Source organism: Castanea sativa, chromosome 1 (assembly GCF_040712315.1).
Source record: "Castanea sativa cultivar Marrone di Chiusa Pesio chromosome 1, ASM4071231v1".
In the NCBI taxonomy this organism is placed as follows: domain Eukaryota; kingdom Viridiplantae; phylum Streptophyta; class Magnoliopsida; order Fagales; family Fagaceae; genus Castanea; species Castanea sativa.
The window spans coordinates 48208475-48226863 of NC_134013.1; the positions used below are offsets into that span (position 1 = coordinate 48208475).

An 18389-nucleotide genomic window follows, 5' to 3' on the forward strand; every position below is an offset into this window, starting at 1 on the left:
AGACATGCTGAAATGGATGTGAAGGTTTCAATTGTATTTTGCTTTATTGAGATTACAAGGATAACAACACCAAATGCCCCATATAAGGATGAGCAAATCAAAGAATTATTTCAGTTGATTGTGACAGCATTTGAAAATATGTCTCATGTGTCTACTCGCTCTTATAAGAAGGTCGTTTCAATTCTTGATACCATTGCAAAGGTCAAGTTATGCTTGGTGATGCTGGAATTGGATCTTGAGTGTGATGCATTGGTTTTTGAGATGTTTCAAAGTTTCTTAAAGATAATTTGGTCCAACTATCTACCCATGGAAACAATTATGAATTTGGTCATAGATGAAAGTGAAGACATTTCCTTGGATTTTCTTAGTTCACTTTTTTCTAGTGTAAGAAAGTCAAAATGTTTCACCTATGTTGTGTAAATCGGGGGAGCAAATAATCACTAGGATTAATGCCCAGCTAGAAAAGATAATGGCACCCACTAAAAAAAAAAAAAAAAAACGCAGCAAGCTTGAGGGTGCACATGATGTGAAAGTTGAAGTTGTTGAATGTGTTTTTGATCAACCCTCCATAGTGTTGGAAGATCTACATCTTGGTGAACTCGAAGAGGTTAAAACCACACTGTTTCCTATGGTTCATAAGGTTCAAGATGAGATTATACTGATTCCACACATTAATTTTGTTATTCCAAATGAGTTTGATGTGGTGGAATTCAAGGTTTTTCTTTTCTCTGTGCTCCCTAAGGTGATTCCAGAATTGAAGCAAGTGTTACTTGTCAGCATCCTAATCCTTCAATGTTTTAAAACTTGAGGTCGAGTTTTTTCCAACTAGAGGAGATTGATGCGGGAGATGCAAGAAGATTTTTATTTAGTATTATTGATGTTTGCAAGTCACTTGTATTTTTATGCTTTAGGTCCTTGCAGTTTATTAAGTTATTAGTATTTCAATTTGGAAGCAAGATTATTTTTGTAATAAAGTTGTTTTTGTAATAAGGCAATTAGGGTTTTTTAGCCAATTAGAACTAGAGTTTAGCAATTTTTTTAAGCAACCTATTGTACTCCTTGAGGAGATAGTTGATATTTTGATGAATGAAAAAATGACCGTTTGACCTCTCTTTGGTCTGGTGCTGACTCCAGGTCCACCCTAGGTGCTGACTCCTGGTGGTTTCCCTGCTTGGTGTTGACTCCAAGCCAAGCTTAGGTGCCGATTTCTAGGTCATTTCTATTTATTTTTCCGTTATTTAGTTTTGTTTTAGTTGTCCTGTGTCAATATGTTAGAGTTACCCATGTTATTTATATTCGCATATTATTTTATAGGACAAAGTTTGGCTACAACCTTACTTAATATCTTTTTATTGGTAGTGAATTTTGACAAATTTACCATTGGATTACATGTTCTTCTGATATCGTTCATGCTTGCAAAATTTATAAAAAATTAAAGATCATATAAGCTTATAAAAAATTAAAGATCATATGTCATCAATAAATTTTTAAATTGCAAGTTTTTGTAGTTTAAAATTATGAATAAAATATAAGCTTATAGATCATATAGTAAATAATATTTGATTGACACAAAATTTGACATGTGTATTAAGAGCGTAAAGAACATGTAATTCAACGGTTAGATTTTCAAAATATGTAGTAATGCTTATTTTATTGAGTAAGGTTGTGGTCTTAGGCTACAATCGATTTTTTAGTTAAACATTGTCCTATTTTATATTAGTGTAGGGTTATTCTTGAAATTTTGCCATATCAATCTAATATGAAGAAGTGCTTAGTTGAGGGACTGATTAACGCAGCATCTCTCTCTCTGTTTCTCTGTCTCTCTCACTCTCTCTCCACTCTTCTTGTTTCTCCTTCAAACTTAATACCTTATACTTTACAACTTAACGGGTAATCAGTGGATATCATGTCTTTCATGGGTAGTAAGATGTTCTGCTTGCTTTGTGTCTTATTATATTTACTCATTTTTTTTTTCCCAATGATTGGCTGTCTTAGTTAACATTAAGACATGCAGGGGCTGTGTCTTGTAGATCTAAGAAATGCAAGACAGTGGTAGTCTTATATTACTAAAAATCTATCAGTGCTGTTCATAGAGAGGGGCCTATGGCTGCTACCTATAAAAAAGAAAAGAAAAAGAAGAGAGGGGCCTATGGCTGTAGTTTAAGTCGACTCGGTTGTGTAGCTAGCAGCAGCGAAACCTTTCTTTGATGATGTTGTATTATCACTTTTGTTTTTGGTTCCCCCCTACCAAAGATCCCCTAGCCCTTTTCAATAAGTATCTGTTTATGGATTGGGTAGTACTTAATGCAAATGACACAGCCTGAGGGGTGCTTTTGTTATGAGATACAAGGGTATTGGAAAGGATTGATTCTTTTGGGGGTGAATTTTTCAATGTTAGCTAGGTGGAATGGGGTGTATGATGGGTTTAAGTGGATGTGCACAGGAGTCTATGGACCCAATGATGATAGTATCAGATATATTTTTGGGATGAATTTACTTATCAAAAAAAAAAAAAAAATTTTGTGGGATGAATTAAAGGAGGTGCAGCAAAGATGGAGTATACCATGGTGTCTAGTAAGGGATTTTAATGTGGTTAGATTCCCTTCTGAACAATTGGAATGTAGTAGATTTAGCCCTGCCATGTTTGAGTTCTTTGAATTTATTGAAGATCTTAACTTGTCTTATGCCTCTCATTTATAGTCCTTTGTATTTAGTTTATTTGGTATCTCCTGGGTTACGCCTAAATAAGTGGTTGAGTTTCTTGCTTGTTGGCATAGAGGTGTTGGGCAACATAGGTTGGCATGTGTTTGGGGTGTAGTTCAAGTATATTATGTGGAAAATATGGAGGGAACGAAATATTAGAATCTTTGAAGTGGAGGAGCATTCTATCATTGGGTTGAAGCGCTTTTTCCTTCTGTCTTTATTTGAATGTTGAGTGGTCTTGCCATATCCTCTGCTTTAGATTTTGTAGATTTATGTAATTTTGGGTAGCTTTTGCTTTCCTTGTACACTCCCTGGGTACCAAGGAATTTGTTTTTCTGCTTCTTGTATATATTTTTTTCAATCAAGTTTTTATTTAACAATTAAATAAAAAAAACTTGTTATACTTACCATTGGAAAGGGGATCAGTTACGTGGTTTAGTGGTATAGAACCACCCTCTATGTCTCATATTTGATAAGATCTTAGTTTTGGGAGATTGGAAGGATCAATTTTTAGATGTTTCTCAGCGACTTCTACCACGCCACCTTTTTGATTATAGTCTGATTTTGGTTGAGGCGGGGGGTATGGTGCATGGAAAGAGTCCTTTCCGATTTGAGAACATGTGGCTGAAAACAAAAGAATTTGAAGAGAAAGTACGGGCTTGGTGGAGCTGGTATTCTTTTCGAGTTCCCCCTAGTTTTGTTCTTGCCTGGAAGCTAAAAGCTCTAAAGGAGGATCTAAAACAATTAAAAAAAAATGGAATTTGGGAATGTAGGGGTTAATAAAAAGAGGTTGTTGGGTGAAGTGTTGTGGTTAGATGAGAATGAAGGCTTGCATGGACTTACCTTGGAGGAGAAGCATAAAAGAGAGGAGTTAAAAGATGAGATTGATCATCTTATTTCCCTGGAAGAGATAGCTTGGAGAAAAAAATCAAGAGCTATTTGGCTGAAAAAAGAGATAATAATACTAAATATTTTCACAAAATGGCTAATTCTCACAGAAGATAATCATTTGGGGTGTTGGTAGAGAGTAGTTTATGAGGAGGTGAAGGGTCAGGTGGTTCAATTTTATGAATTCTTGTATCAAGAAACATATGGATGGAGACCAAAGGTTGAATGGGCCTAATTTGGCCAGTATTTGGAAAGATGAGTGCAGTGTGCTTACATGAGAGGCCGTTTGAGAAGGAAGAAATAACATAGGTAGTGTAGAATTTTGAGGGGGACAAATCTCCTGGCCCAGATGGGTTCAACATGGCTTTCATTTAGCATTATTGGAGGGTGGTTGAAGTTGATGTGTTTGCTGTTATTGAGGAATTCCATAAATCTTTTAAGTTCGAAAAATACCTTAATGCTTTATTTATAGTGTTAACCCCTTAGAAGATAAGATAAATGCTATTAATATAAGGGATTCTAGACCCATCAGTTTAATTGGAAGTGCATATAAAATTTTGTCAAAAGTGTTGGCTAATAGATTGAAAGGGGTTTTGGACAAAGTTATATCTGCACCACAAAATGCATTTGTAGGTGAGGTAGATTTTGGATTTGGTGCTTATTGCTAAGGAGCGTGTGGATAGCTGGATAGAAGGCCACAGTCTTGCCATTATTTGCAAGCTGGATATAGAAAAAGCTTATATGATCATGTTAATTGAGTTTCTTGTCTATTTATTGAGTTTCTTTTTTCCCCATTCCCACTACTGTGGTGAATAGAATAGAGAGGTTACGGAGCAATTTTTTGTTGGGTCGTTTAGGAGAGGAGTTCAAACATCATTTGGTTGGATGGGATAACTTGTGTTCTCCCTTGGCTAGTGGAGGGTTGGGTATTTGGAAACTTACCATTTTCAGTCAATCCTTGTTGGGTAAGAGGTTATGGTGGTTTGGGTTGGAGAGAGACTGATTGTGGAGATGTGTAGTCACTGTAAAATATGGGGAGGAGTGAGGTGGGTGGTATTCGAAACCTGTCCAAGGTGCTCATGGTTGTGGGTTGTGGAAAAGTATTGGAATGCTTGGAGATCGTTTTATGCAGTGCATTCAATTTGAGGTGGGCTGTGGTAATCGTATCTGTTTTTGGCATGATTGTTGGTGTGGAGATCAACCTTGGAAGATGACATTTCCACTACTATTTGAAACAGTTATGGATATGGATGCTTATGTGGAATTTTTATTGGAGAGATCAGAGGTGTTAGGGCGTGCGATTCCTAAGAAATTTTAATGATTGGGAGATTGATGGGGTAGCTTCATTCCTCCATTTGTTAGAGTCTCATTTTCCCGTTTGGGAGGGGGAAGACAAGATGTGATGGAAGTTACGAGGTAGTGGGGAATTCACTGTATGTTCTTTTTATGAGTACAGTTCAACTCCTATGTCTTTCCCTTGAAAGCCATATGGAGGGTTGAGGCCTCTCAAAGATAGCGGCATGGGGGGAAATTCTTACTCGTGATAACTTTATCAAGAAGGGTTATTCAATAGTGAGTTGGTGTTGTATGTGCTGTTGTCATAGGGAGATTGGACCACCTTTTGATACATTGTAGTGTGGCCTATGATCTTTCATATAGTCCATTCATTTGTAGATATTTTTTCACGATGTAATTCTTAAGGCTACTTTGTGTCTTTTTCCATGAAGTAGTCTCTTTTCAATAAAATTATTCTTACCTATCAAATATATATATATATATATATATATATATATATATATATATATATATATTTGTTACAACTTTGTTGCGCTAGTGCCCTGAAATTTGCATGTTGTATGCGTGCCATTTTTCTTGCAGTCACCATGTTAGATAAGAAATGATTGAAATGTTTAATGTCACATGAAGATCATTGTTCTTTTTAGACTATAGCGGTATAAGCAGTAGTATCTTGTTGTTTTGCACAGATTGCCCAGATCGGTGCTCGAAGTTTCAAAAAAGATGCTGACGGAATCTAGTCGTAACCCTGTGGCCTCCACAGTTGAAAAAGAAGCTGGATGGTTACTTTTGTCATCACTGTTAGCTTCCATGCCAAAGGAGGTACGTAGTCATCTCTCTGTTCTTTTGTTTGGTGTAAGAACTAAATGTGCTATTTTACCCCAGCAGGAGCTTGAAGACCAGGTTTTTGATATTCTTTCCTTATGGGTTACTGTGTTCAGTGGAAATCCTGCACATGAAAGCATGCAAACTGGAGATTTAACATTTAGGATACGGTAAGTCAATATATTGAGTATGGTGTAGTCCTGCACAGAAATTGCATTCTGCTTACTAGCTTGTAGGATCTGTAGTGAGCATGTGACAATATATGTGTTTATGTGCATTACGATCTTGAACTATCTTGGGACAAGTTTTATCTAAGAGAAAATGAGGTGGTGTTGTTTTGAATTACTTTATAATATAAGAAAATAATACATGGCAATGTAGTTGTGATATATTTTGAGAGGAGAACACTGAAGTGTGTTTGTTGTGAGTTTTATTCCTGCTGTTTGCTTTTTGATGCTGCTAAATCCTTGAGCTTGTGTTTGAAATGTTCTAAGTGCAAGAGAGAGGTGGCTGGTAATAGCAGATGACATGTAACTTTGAGGGCAATTCCTTTTTCGTTTGATGTGATTTATTTACAATAAAAGAAATATGAGAATTTTGGAGGTTGTGGACATCCCAATGCGGAGACAATCCCATTGGAATGTGGTAATAAATTATTTAATGCTTGCTCTTGGGCATAAGCATAAACTGCTTAGCTCGTCAGGAGTGGACGCCCTTGGATTACGATGTGTAGGGTCAGTTGCCTGTAGGTTTTATTGGCTAGAGGCAAGTCCAATGGGCTTTTAATGGCATTCGCACTGGTTTTTTTTTTGCTAGCAGCAGGGTTTTCTGTTAGGGGGATCTGTTGTTTGTGGTTATTATGGAAGTTTTGAGCTCAAACGTTATCATGGGGATATTTTAGCGGTTTTTTTGTTGAATGTTTGATGGGAAAGAATGGTAGTATCTCACATTCTCTTTGCAAATGACTCTAATTTTTTGTGAGGCCAATTCCAGGAATCTCTAGTATCTATGGTGTATTCTCATATGTTTAGGGTTGCGCACAAATTTAAGAAAATTAGAAATAGTACTTGTTGGGGAGGTACAAGATATTCAGGAATTCTTTGATGTAGTGATTCTTCTGTCTTGATGAAGTATTTGGGGGTTACTTCTAGAATTCCCATTCAAACTACAATCCATTGGAGGATCCCATTATCGAACGCTTGCAAAGGAGATTGGTTGGATGGAAAAATTGTAATTATCGGAAGGGTTAAGCTTACACTCATCAAGAGTATGTTATCTAGTTTTCCCTCTTATTTCCTATCTTGCTTCCCATTGGAAGTTGGTGGGGCCAATAGAATGGAAAGCTCCAAAGGGGTTTTCTTTGGGGTGGGTTTGGAGACGAATTTAAATTTCACTTGGTTAATTGGAATACTTGTTGCACTCTTGTGTGCTATGGAGGCTTAGGGATGAAGAAGCTATTGCCACATAATCTTGTCTTGTTGTGTAAGTGGTTGCAGTGTTGTACTTTAGAAGATACAACTTTATGAAGATGAGTAACAAGCATAAAGTATCGATTAAATAGCAAGTTTTGGTGGTTGCGTGAGTTGAGGATACCATATGGGGTGGGATTTAAGGGGTTGGAAGATTTTTGTGTGGTTCATGAAATGCTATGTAAGAGATGGCACTAAAGTTAGATTTTGGTTTGATGTCTGGCTGAGGGGCACTTCTCTTAAGGAGCAAAATATCCCAATTTATTTCTAATTGCACGAGATAGTGAAGCCACAAAGGAAGATTATGTGGAATTTCGTCATGATTAGCGGCATTCAAATCCAATTTTGAGTAGTGCAGTGCAAGATTGGGAAGTCAATGTTGTGGCCCAGCTGTTGGAGGATCTGTATGCAACAAAGATTCGATCTAGGAATGCTGACAAGTTGGTGTAGCTCCCTTTGCCATGCAAGGTTTTGAAGTGAAGACCTACTACATTGTTTTAAGAAGGGGAGGGGAAGTGCAGGCTTTCCATGGAAAAGTATTTGGAAAGTTAGTGTTCCACCAAGGGTGGCATTTTTTTCATGGGGTGTGGCATGGGGGAGGATTTTGACAATTGATAATTTAAGGAAGATGGGTTTAATTGCTACAAAGTGATGCTTATTGTGCTAAAAACTTGGTGAGTATGTGTACCATCTATTCTTGCAATGTGATGTGGCTTGGGAGATGCGGTCTATATGATGTTTATCCGGTGTTTCTTGGGTAATGCCATTGTCATTGCAAGATATATTTGTGCGTTGGAAGGGTTGGCTCGGATGAAGATGCAATGGGGGGATATGGCAGACAGTTCTGATGTGTCTTATGTGGTGTCTTTGGAGAGAGCAGAATGCTGGGTGCTTTGGGGGGCAAGAATTGAGTACAGTGAAATTGACGTGTATATTGCCAAAATCTTTACTTGATTGGACTTTGAAGTCTATGGAATTATCTGTCGTGGGATACTTGGATTTATGAGGTTTTCAGTAGCTATGTATCTTAACTCTTTTTGCATGCTTTTTTCTTTTGCTTTCGTGTTATACACTTAGTATACTTCTCCTATACTTGGGTAGAACCCTTTCTCTTATTTATTTATTTCTTCTTCTTTTCTCTTTTCAAATAAACTTTACTATATATAAAGATGTGCTCTCCTTTTTTTTAATGGGGGCTTGTGTTTGAGAGCATTAAGCACCATTGGGTAAGTGGCTATGGTGTTACGGGGAGGGGCGGATTGTTTGGAGAAGTTTGGGGTAGATTGATGTTAAAGGCAGTACGCAGTATGAAGACTAGTAGCTATTATCTTTGGAGAAGTACTAGAGTTTTGGAGAAGTATTAGAGTAGGATGGGATGTATTTTCAGCTTTTGTTATTTTCAATGCTATGGATGGAAGAAGAATTCATGAGATGGACCGTAAGACTTATGGTCAAGAGATACTAGAGAGTGAGCTTTTGATATCATGTGTCAATTATTCATAAGGATGTAGAGATTGATGAGGATGTGAATCATAGGATAAAAGCATAGTGGATGAAGTGGAGAAGTGCATAAGGAGTATCGTGTGATTGTTGAGTACTTATTAAGTTAAAGGAAAAATTTCAAAAGATTTCTCAATAAGAAACTATGCTCTATGGTACTGAATGTTGGCTTTTGAGAAGCAATAGGTTCATAAAATGATTGTATATGAAATGAGAATGTTAAGATGGATAAGTGGAAATACAAGGAAAGATAGGATTTGAAATGAGAAAAGTTACTCACAGATACAGGTAGCTCCTATTCATGAAATGATGTGGGAGAATTGCTTGAGATGGTTTAGTCATGTGTATAGGAGATCAATTAATGCATTAGTGAGACAGAGTGAGTTGATTCAAGTCCAAGGAATAAAAAAGATAGAGGAAGACTTAAAATAATATAGAAGTAGGAAAAAATGGCATGTCAATTTAAGAGGTACATGAGAGTATGACTTTGGATTGGATAGAATGGCAGAAAAGTATGTGTGTTGCTGACCTTGATTAGTTACCTTGATTAGTTTGTTGAGGTTACCTAGCCAAACCCAAAATTTTGGGACTAAGGCTTGGTTGTTGTTGTGACATGTGGACAAAGAATTTGGTATTGGCATGATATGTGGTGTGCAAAAAGGTGTTTTCTTGTTTGGGCTTGGGAGGATGGTAGTTATTGTTTTTGGAATCTTAAATGTATTTGAGCTTTCTATGATTGGAATTTAGTGTGTAATAAAGGTTTTTTTTAGAGAGATTTGGTCAACTGAGCTACTACTAAAAACTGCCTGGTTCTTTGGGAACTTTTTATAGAGCTTTGGAGATGATGCACTGGGTTGGTAACAAAACTGGGAAACTGCTTTTAGAAGCTGGAAGTGAAGGAGTTTCATCTTATTAGTTTGGTGGGAGGGATGTATAAGATTATATCTAAGGTTTTGGCCAATCGTTTGCGAAGGCTGGTGCATGGTCTTATCTCAGATTCTCAAAATGCCTTTGTTAAAGGTAGGCAGATTTTGGATTCTGTTTTAATTTCTTCTGAACGTATAGATAGTAGGATGAAGACAGGGTGCTAGGTGTTATTTGCAAGTTGGATGTTGAGAAAGCTTATGATCATGTGAATTGGAATTTTCTTATGTATTTGCTTAAGCAGTGTGGCTTTTCAGAAAAATGGAGAAGGTGGATTATGTGGTGTATATCAACTGTCAAATTTTCTGTTCTAATCAATGGTACACTAGTTGATTTTTTTGGAAGCACTAGGGGTATTCGTCAAGGGGACCCATTATCTCCTCTCCTTTTTGATATTGTCATGGAGGCTTTGAGTCGTATGTTGGATGCGGTTGCTATGTTGGGACAGATTTCGGGCTTCTCAATAGGTAATTCAGCTGGTACGTTGCTAACGGTGTCCCATCTCTTATTTGCAGATGATACACTTATTTTTTGCGATGTTGACTCATCATTTAGCTGCTTTGCATGGGATTCTGGCCAGGTTTGAAGTGGTATCAGGGTTAAAAATTAACTTACTAAAGTTAGAATTGGTACCAATTGGTAACGTGCCTAATATGGAGGAATTAGTGGAGATTTTGGGTTGTCAGCAGTCCTCACTCTCTTCAAAATATTTGGGTCTTCCATTGGGTGCTTCCCATAAAGAGGAGACAATTTGGAACCCTGTTTTGGAGAAGATGGAGCGGCATCTAGCTGGGTGGAAGAGGTTGTATTTATCTAAGGGGGGCAAAGTAACTCTTATTAATAGTACTTTGTCTAGTTTACCTACTTATTTCCTTTCTCTCCTTCCTATTCCAGTAAAGGTGGCTAATCGTATGAAGAAAATACAAAGAGACTTTCTTTGGAGTGGTATTGATACGCCTAAAGTTCCTCTAGTGGAATGGGCTAAGGTTTGTATGCCGGTGTAGAATGGTGGTTTAGGGATTCGACGGCTGAGAAGATTTAATTCTGCTTTGTTAGGCAAATGGTTGTGGAGATATGGAACGCAGAGAGATGCCCTTTGGAGGAAGGTCATTGAGGCTAAATATGGGATGAAGGGGGTGGTTGGTGTACCAAACTGGTGTTAGGGACCTATGGTGTTAGTGTATGGAAATCCATTAGAAGTGTTTGGCTGGACCTTTCTAAATTTCTTCTATTTGATGTGGGTGATGGTACTAGGATAAAGTTTTAGGAGGATGTATGGTGTAGGGATTGTTCCCTTAAGGAAGCATTTCCAGAATTGTATAGTATTAGTTGGGCAAGGGAGTTTTTTGTGTCAGAGGTGATGCGTTTCTCTAATGGGAGGCTTCATTGGGACATTCAGTTCCGTCGTCCACCACAAGATTACAAGTTAGAATCATTTGATCTTTTTGGGTTGTGCTTTATTCCACGAATATGCAGAGTGTTGGTGATGACAAACTTTGCTGGAAGCCAGCAATGAGAAGAGGTTTTGAGGTTTGATTTTCCTTGGAAAATGGTGTGGCAATCCAAGGTTCCTCCTCGAGCAGCGTTCTTTTCTTGGACTGCTGCCTTAGATAAGATCTTAACTACGGATAATTTTTGGAAGAGGCATATTGCAGTGTTAGAGTGGTGCTTTATGTGTAAATGGTGTGGGGAATCGGTGGATCATCTTTTTCTTCATTGCCCTATAGCATATGAGTTGTGGTCTATGGTTGTTTGTTTGGTATACATTGGGTTATGTCATATAAACTTAGTGAGGTGTTAGCTTCTTGGCAGGGGAAATTTGATAGACATCAAAATATAGGTTTATGGAGGTTTGTGCTGCATTGTTTGTTTTGGTGCTTATGGCAGGAGCGGAATGCTAGATGCTTTGAGGATTGTGAATGGTCTATTCTTGACATTAAGTTTTTCTTTTTCCGTGCTCTCCTTGCGTGGAGTTTAGTTTTGCCATCTTATTCTTGTTTTTCTCTACCTGGTCTTATTGATTGTTGTAGTTTGGGTTTTTGATTTGTGCCACTGTAGTACACTTTTAGTGTACTTGGTTGGTTTTTTTAATAAAATTTCTTACGTTACTTATCAAAAAAAAAAAAAAATTTGGTGTGCATTTGGGACAAGCTGAAAATTTCAGCTTATTTGCAAATTCAGCTTATTTTTGCTGCTATTTATGAGTCTCACTGCACTTTTTAGTACTATTTATGGGTTCTACTGTACCATTCAGCTAATTTTTACCTTTATCTATAGTCTTTTCAGCAAAAAATTTTCATTTCAACTAAATATAAGCTGTTCTCAAACGGACTCTTGATCTATAGTTTGTAAATCTTAAGTTCCCCTTGTCTTTTTGTAGTGTATGGTCTGCTGCAGTTGATGCACTCACGGCATTTGTAAGGTGCTTTATTTCTCCTAATGCTGCGAACAGTAGAATTTTACTTCAACCAGTGCTTGTATACCTCAGTAGGTATGATTACTAATAGTCTCAAATGTGTTAGGCCAAAAGTTCTACTTTTCATGCAGTAATAAAAATGTTCTAACATATCTTGGAACCAGTGCTTTATCCTACATTTCAGTGGCAACAGCTAAAGAGATGCCAAATTTGAAGCCTGCAGTGGACATACTTATAATCAAGACTTTAATTGCTTATCAGTCGCTGCCTGATCCATTGACATATAAGACTGACCACCCCCGGATTATTCAGTTGTGCACAACTCCTTTCAGGTAATGATTAGTTACAGTTTTTATTTTTTTACCTTTTTTAATTGGACTACTAATATGACTTCAACTTCAATTACTTTGACTTGCAAATTTGGAATTCTTTTTTCTCATTTTGTGAGACTGATTTGGTTCTCCATAACTTCTTGTTGGGTTAAAATGGAAGAGTTGCTTCTGGATGTGAGGAAAGCTCATGCTTGCGGTTGCTGTTAGACAAGCGAGATGCGTGGTTGGGTCCCTGGATTCCTGGAAGGTGTTTAGCTTTTCATTTCATGGGTCCTTTGGTTTTCTATAAACATTGTTGTACCTTGTAATTTAATGCATCAATTTTTTATAATCCTTTTAGGAAAACTCAGATTCTATATTCGTTCCCACTTTCACAAGCTATTTGTTTCTTGTTAATTTACTTAGAGATTGGTTTGAAGATGAACTTCGGGCTTTTCAAGGTGGAAAAGATGGCCTAATACCTTGCATATGGGAGAACGAGCTTTCTAGTTTTCCTCAGGTAATAATTGTTTTTCTTAGCTAAGGCTTGCACTCTTACGAATTGGAAGATGTGATTATCAGTCTCCTCAATATCATGGTAAGGTCCACCACATTCACTAGTGGATAGATGAGAAACCAATAGTTTAGTTGTATGGGTACTACATCAAAGAAAGAAGAAAATAAAGGTTGGAAACAGAAGGATGGTTAGTCACTAGTGCTAAAGTGTTTCTAGTTACAGGTTGCTATCTTGACGAAGCTATAGAAATATCATGGTTAAGTAGCAAACATAACTGACCTTGAAGCGTGTTAAATTACCAATTGTCCCAAAAGCTTAAGCTATTAGGAGATGTTGAATTTATTCACTTAACCATAAGTCTAACACTCCCTCTCACTTGTGGGCCTAAACTTCCCCTTAATAAGTGGGGGCCTAACAAGTGAGAATTTAACATTTTAAATGAGAGGTAGAGTAAAGCCAGGGATCGAACTCAGGATCTCCTGCTCTGGTACTATGTTAAATTACCGATTGTCCCAAAGGCTTAAGCTATTAGGAAATTGTGAATTTATTCACTTAACCATAAGTCTAACAAAGTGTATGTTGAATTTTGGAGAAAATCGTGGGTTAGGTTAATCGGTTTTATATTACTCAATCATATGCTAATATGCAAATTGTGGGTTATGTATTCTCACACTCCCCTCAACCTGAGGTGAAGATATTTCACATGCCTAACTTGTTTTTTTGTTAAGTATAAGTAAAGGATTTTAGTACGAAATAACTACCTCATGAAAAAAAAAAAACCCACAAGATAGCCAAAAGAATTACTAGGAAAAAAAAGGGATTTAGTAAACTCTGTAATACTACCATTGTAACTGAGACCCAAGACAATTGAACATTCACAAAGTAACCTATGAAAATAAATATTCACCTGCATTTCCTAGACTTCCACATCTTCAAAAGTGTGGTAATTCTTGCTTCACATATTATGAAAAACGCTACTTTAGACTTCTTTTGTTAAGACATCTGCTAGTTGCTCACCAGTCTGATCTGGCTTCTTGATGAAATATCTGTCAATCTCAAAATCGTAATCAATATTAGAAGCTGCCTTGTTGGCACAATTTAATGGCATAGGCTCTTGTGTTTTAAACCCTAGTTCTCTTAACTTTATCTTCACCCAAAGAAGTTCACAAATACAATGAGTCATTTTTCATGGAATTCAGGATCTGCAATGGGCCTGACTACTACTGCTTGTTTCTTGATTCTCTAAGTGACTAAATTTCATTGAACATGGGTATAGTACTGCAGTAGATCTTCTATTAGTAATAGAACACCCCCCCCCAAAAAAAAATCTGCATTTGTATGTGATTTTACTGATAAGTGAGCATGATTAGAAAAGAGAAATTTTCGACCAGGAGTTTATTTCAAGCATTGAAGAATACGGTAAATAACATCCATATGAGATACTCAAGGTGAATGCATGAATTGGCTAACCACACTAACAAAATAGGCAACATCCATATGAGATACTCAAGTGTGTTTGATTGTTCTTGTCCCTAGTGTATACTTCTTGTATACTTGGGTGACACTTTTTTTGATAGTTTAATAATATTTTCATTACTTATCCAAAAAAGAAAAAGAAAAAATCAGTCTCCCAACTAGGTGTTGATGTAAAATTAAATGTTCTTTTCTGATGAATTTCATCCCCAAAAGGGATTCAGTGGACTGAACCCAATCTCACCCCGTTGGGAGGGAGCTGAAGCGCCAGTAGGCCAAGATGTCTTTGGTGTCAAAGTTTCCTTCTAGTTTTGTTGATATGTGTGTTTTTAAATTTCATTGCTATGTTTTCCTTGTCTCACTTAAGTTCATAATCTGAGGATTTATTTTAACCATGAAGCCGGAGACAATAAGCAAGACATTGGTGAACCAGATGCTTCTGTGTTTTGGAGTAATATTTGCTGCTCAGGTAGTGGAATGTAGTAATGGTTTGGTCTTTGCATGTTTTCTTCTGTATCTAAATGTTGTTGATATAACCTTATTTACATTTCTCAGGATAGTAGTGGGATGCTCGCGCTTCTTGGAATAATAGAGCAGTGTTTGAAAGCTGGAAAGAAACAATCATGGCATGCAGCCAGTGTCACCAATATATGTGTGGGGTTGCTAACTGGATTCAAGGTACTCTTTATCCTACTTTGATCTACTCAAAGTATCTTTTGTGGGGCCTCATCTTATAATCAAGATCTCTTGCTCTTGCTCTTGCTCAGGTTTTGCTTTCTTTACGTCCCCAACCACTAGGACCAGAAATATTAAGTTCAGCACAGTCTATTTTTCAGGTATTAACTATGTTAGTGATCAAGATGATGATAGTGATAATTTTTTTTTTAATTTTATAAATTTCATATTATTTTGGCAGAGTATTCTTGCAGAGGGAGACATTTGTGGGTCACAACGTAGAGCATCATCTGAAGGTCTTGGTCTTTTAGCTCGCCTTGGAAATGATATTTTTACTGCAAGAATGGTTAGTTCCAGAGTCTGATGTCCAAGCAACAAAATCATTTTGTTATTTTTGAAATTTTGTTAGTTGTTTTAAAAATGATGGCTTCCCCCCCTCCTGAAGTGTTCAAATTTTATATTTATCTCTCTCTCTCCATTATATTGCAATGAACAGACTAGATTGTTGCTTGGTGACCTAAGTGGAGCAATAGACCCAAACTATTCTGGATCAATTGCTATGGCACTTGGCTGCATCCATCGCAGGTGAATATTTAGCTTTTGTTTCATAATGTTTTCACCTTTTTTTTTTTTTTTTTTAATGCCCCTTAAAACCTTTTTATATCTTTATGGTATGCCTTATAACAATGATTGATTTGCAAGAGATTTGGAGTTAGACATCCTCAATCTCTAGGAGCTTGCAAGAATAAAAACAAAATGCCCTGGCAAAATTTCAGCCTGGTTTTAGAGGGATTGACTATGAGAACTTGATTTATATATATAAATAGCTTCCAGATTCACTTGTTGGCCTTCTTGTTGATTTTGGTGTAATTGAAATGTGCCCTACTTTGCATTTTACTAGTGCATTTATTTCTGAGACATGAAAAACTTAACACTTCCCTTTATGTCTGTCCATACTCCAGGAACTATGGAAAATGGTATGAGGTACCACAACATGTCTTATGACTATTAATATATCAACATGGGATCTGCAAATGATATTATTAATAAGTTGAAATCAGCCAAAAAAAAAAAAAAACCAAAAATTGGCACAAGCTGTATTTGATGGAATGCATAACTCTTGGGTTGATCAACTCTTTTTCTATGATTACTTGACCATAGCCAAGAGGGTACAGAAACTTGTCATTTGGAGGCAATTGACTCAACTATTTTTCAAAAAAAAAAAAAAAAAACTAAATTGAATGTTGGTATTGAAGGGCAAGCAACCAACCTTGAAGGCTAATTGTATACTGCTATACCCTTCTACTTCTCAGCAATGGTTTTATGGAAGTTATGGCCTTTCAGTACAATACACTAAATGGATCTGGCTCAGATGGTTTATTCTTCTTTTTTTGTGTGTGTGTGTGAAGATAAATCAGCCTAATTCGTTTAATAATTTTGGGGGGGGGGGGGGGGGGTTGGGGGAAAGCTAATCTATGGAAGGTACTGTAACAATAGGTTTAACCTTTGTTTGCTTGCTTTCTTTTCCTTCTTTTACTCTCTCCTTATGTTGCACACAGACTAATATTATCATTTTGTCCTAATGTATTATCACTTAATCGTTATTATTTATCCCTGAGAGTATAAAGGTGAATGGAGGGTTTGTAAACCTGGGCAAGATGTTGCGAACATGGAATATTTAGTCAAAACTTGAGAGTATGGAAGACTTACCTTTTCATTTTAGATAAAAATAATCAGTAATAATGAAATACTAGAACTTGTGACAATCATGATATCAAGCATGCTTGTTTGCTCATCTGAATGCTCTGTAATGATGTATATGAAGATCTGTCATCCAAACCCTAAACTCTATTAGTAGAAGGATTGAGTATTGGATTTCTAATTTTCCATTTTGGATTGTATTATGTCTTTATGTATTTGAATGTCTGTTGGATAATTCTTAGTTATAATTGATGTTTCATGTTATGGCACATGATACAATAATTAAAGACATATATCCCGAAAGCAATACATATTCAGAAGTAATGGGTGAGTCTAGTCCTCTATTGGTTGGACATCTTGCTAGTTCTCCAGAATTTTTGAAATACTATGTCAACTTGAGCTTTTTAAAAAAAAAATTTAATAAAAAATTATAAATATTCATTCACTTCTTTGTTCTTTTGTTTGTTTGTTTATTTATTTTGGTGATTTGTGTGATGATGCTCATTGATGGGAGATTCTATATTCTAATCATTAATGTCTTTTAGATTTTTCCCCCCTTTTTTCCATCTTATATATCTTGATTGCAGTGCAGGAGGAATGGCTTTGTCAACTTTGGTGCCTGCAACCGTGAGCTCAATCTCTTTGCTGGCTAAAAGTTCTTTAGCTGGTTTGCAGATCTGGTCTTTGCATGGACTTCTTTTGACCATTGAAGCAGCTGGTTTGTCCTTTGTATCTCATGTCCAGGTAATCCAATTCTTAACTGTAATGCCTTTGGACAATGGCTTTTATTTAAGTGTCATGTGTATTTTGACCTGTTTTACTGTCTTATTGTTTTCCGTTGTGCTACTTTAAAACTTGATATTTATCAGATTCAAGCAAATTCTCCCTTTTATATCTTTCGTATCTTAATATCTTTTGAAGCATTACAGAATTCTGAAAGAAATTTGAGGTGAAACAAACAGAACAAAAAAGAAGATAAGCCTAGGAATCAACACCTATGGTTGCTTGGAGTCATCAGCAAGGGGGGAGGGGGGGGGGGGGAAGACAATAAAACCTAAGAATCAGCATAGGGTTGCCTAGAACCAACACCAAGCCACTGGAGAAATTTTCAATATTAATTTTTTTAATCAAGTCAAGTGAACAATTCTGAACTTTGGGGCCTTTAAATAGGGTTTCTAAGTTACATAAAAAAGGGAAAGAAACAATTTCTAACCAAGTAAGGAAAGGAAATAACTTACTTATCAAAAAAAAAAAAAGGAAAGGAAATAACTCCTAACCAATTACATTCAAGCGATTAAATAAAGGTCTAATAGATATCAGTTAGATCCAACTAGTAGCAGCTTTATCCATCCACAAAGTCATTGGGTTGATGTCCATAAACAAGCATGATTGGGCCTTGTATCTATTGTCCGCACAATCTTTGGTCACTGTTTGAGATATTTTGACCCAAGTGAGGCCCAAACTTATCATACACCCATGTACTTGTTGATTAAGTAAAGTATTCCTAATTCTACTTGTATTGTAAGTACTACCACCCTAGGGTAGTCTAGGGTTAGCCTAAGGTTAGCTACTACTATATATGCCCTACTTTGGGTTCATTGTTAAACACTGTTCTATATAGTAAAGATATAGCCGCACAAGGCTAAACCTTCCCCACATTGTGTCAGCTGTAGGCCTTTATTGATGTGACC

The 18389-nt window shown here is 36.6% G+C and overlaps 1 protein-coding gene across 4 annotated transcripts in view; it reads left to right on the plus strand.

Annotated features, from left to right (window-relative positions):
• LOC142608205 (protein SWEETIE) overlaps positions 1–18389 on the plus strand; it is a 67637-nt gene that overhangs the window by 26002 nt on the left and 23246 nt on the right. For 3 of the 4 annotated variants that reach the window (XM_075779949.1, XM_075779936.1, XM_075779957.1), the window contains 12 exons: positions 5577–5709; positions 5773–5882; positions 11986–12096; positions 12186–12353; positions 12514–12600; positions 12759–12852; positions 14723–14791; positions 14878–15000; positions 15090–15158; positions 15239–15343; positions 15494–15582; positions 17286–17442. In XM_075779949.1, coding sequence (XP_075636064.1) covers positions 5577–5709; positions 5773–5882; positions 11986–12096; positions 12186–12353; positions 12514–12600; positions 12759–12852; positions 14723–14791; positions 14878–15000; positions 15090–15158; positions 15239–15343; positions 15494–15582; positions 17286–17442 — 1315 coding nt within the window. The remainder of the gene's footprint in view (positions 1–5576; positions 5710–5772; positions 5883–11985; positions 12097–12185; positions 12354–12513; positions 12601–12758; positions 12853–14722; positions 14792–14877; positions 15001–15089; positions 15159–15238; positions 15344–15493; positions 15583–17285; positions 17443–18389) is intronic. The other variant, XM_075779943.1, reaches the window with a different exon arrangement.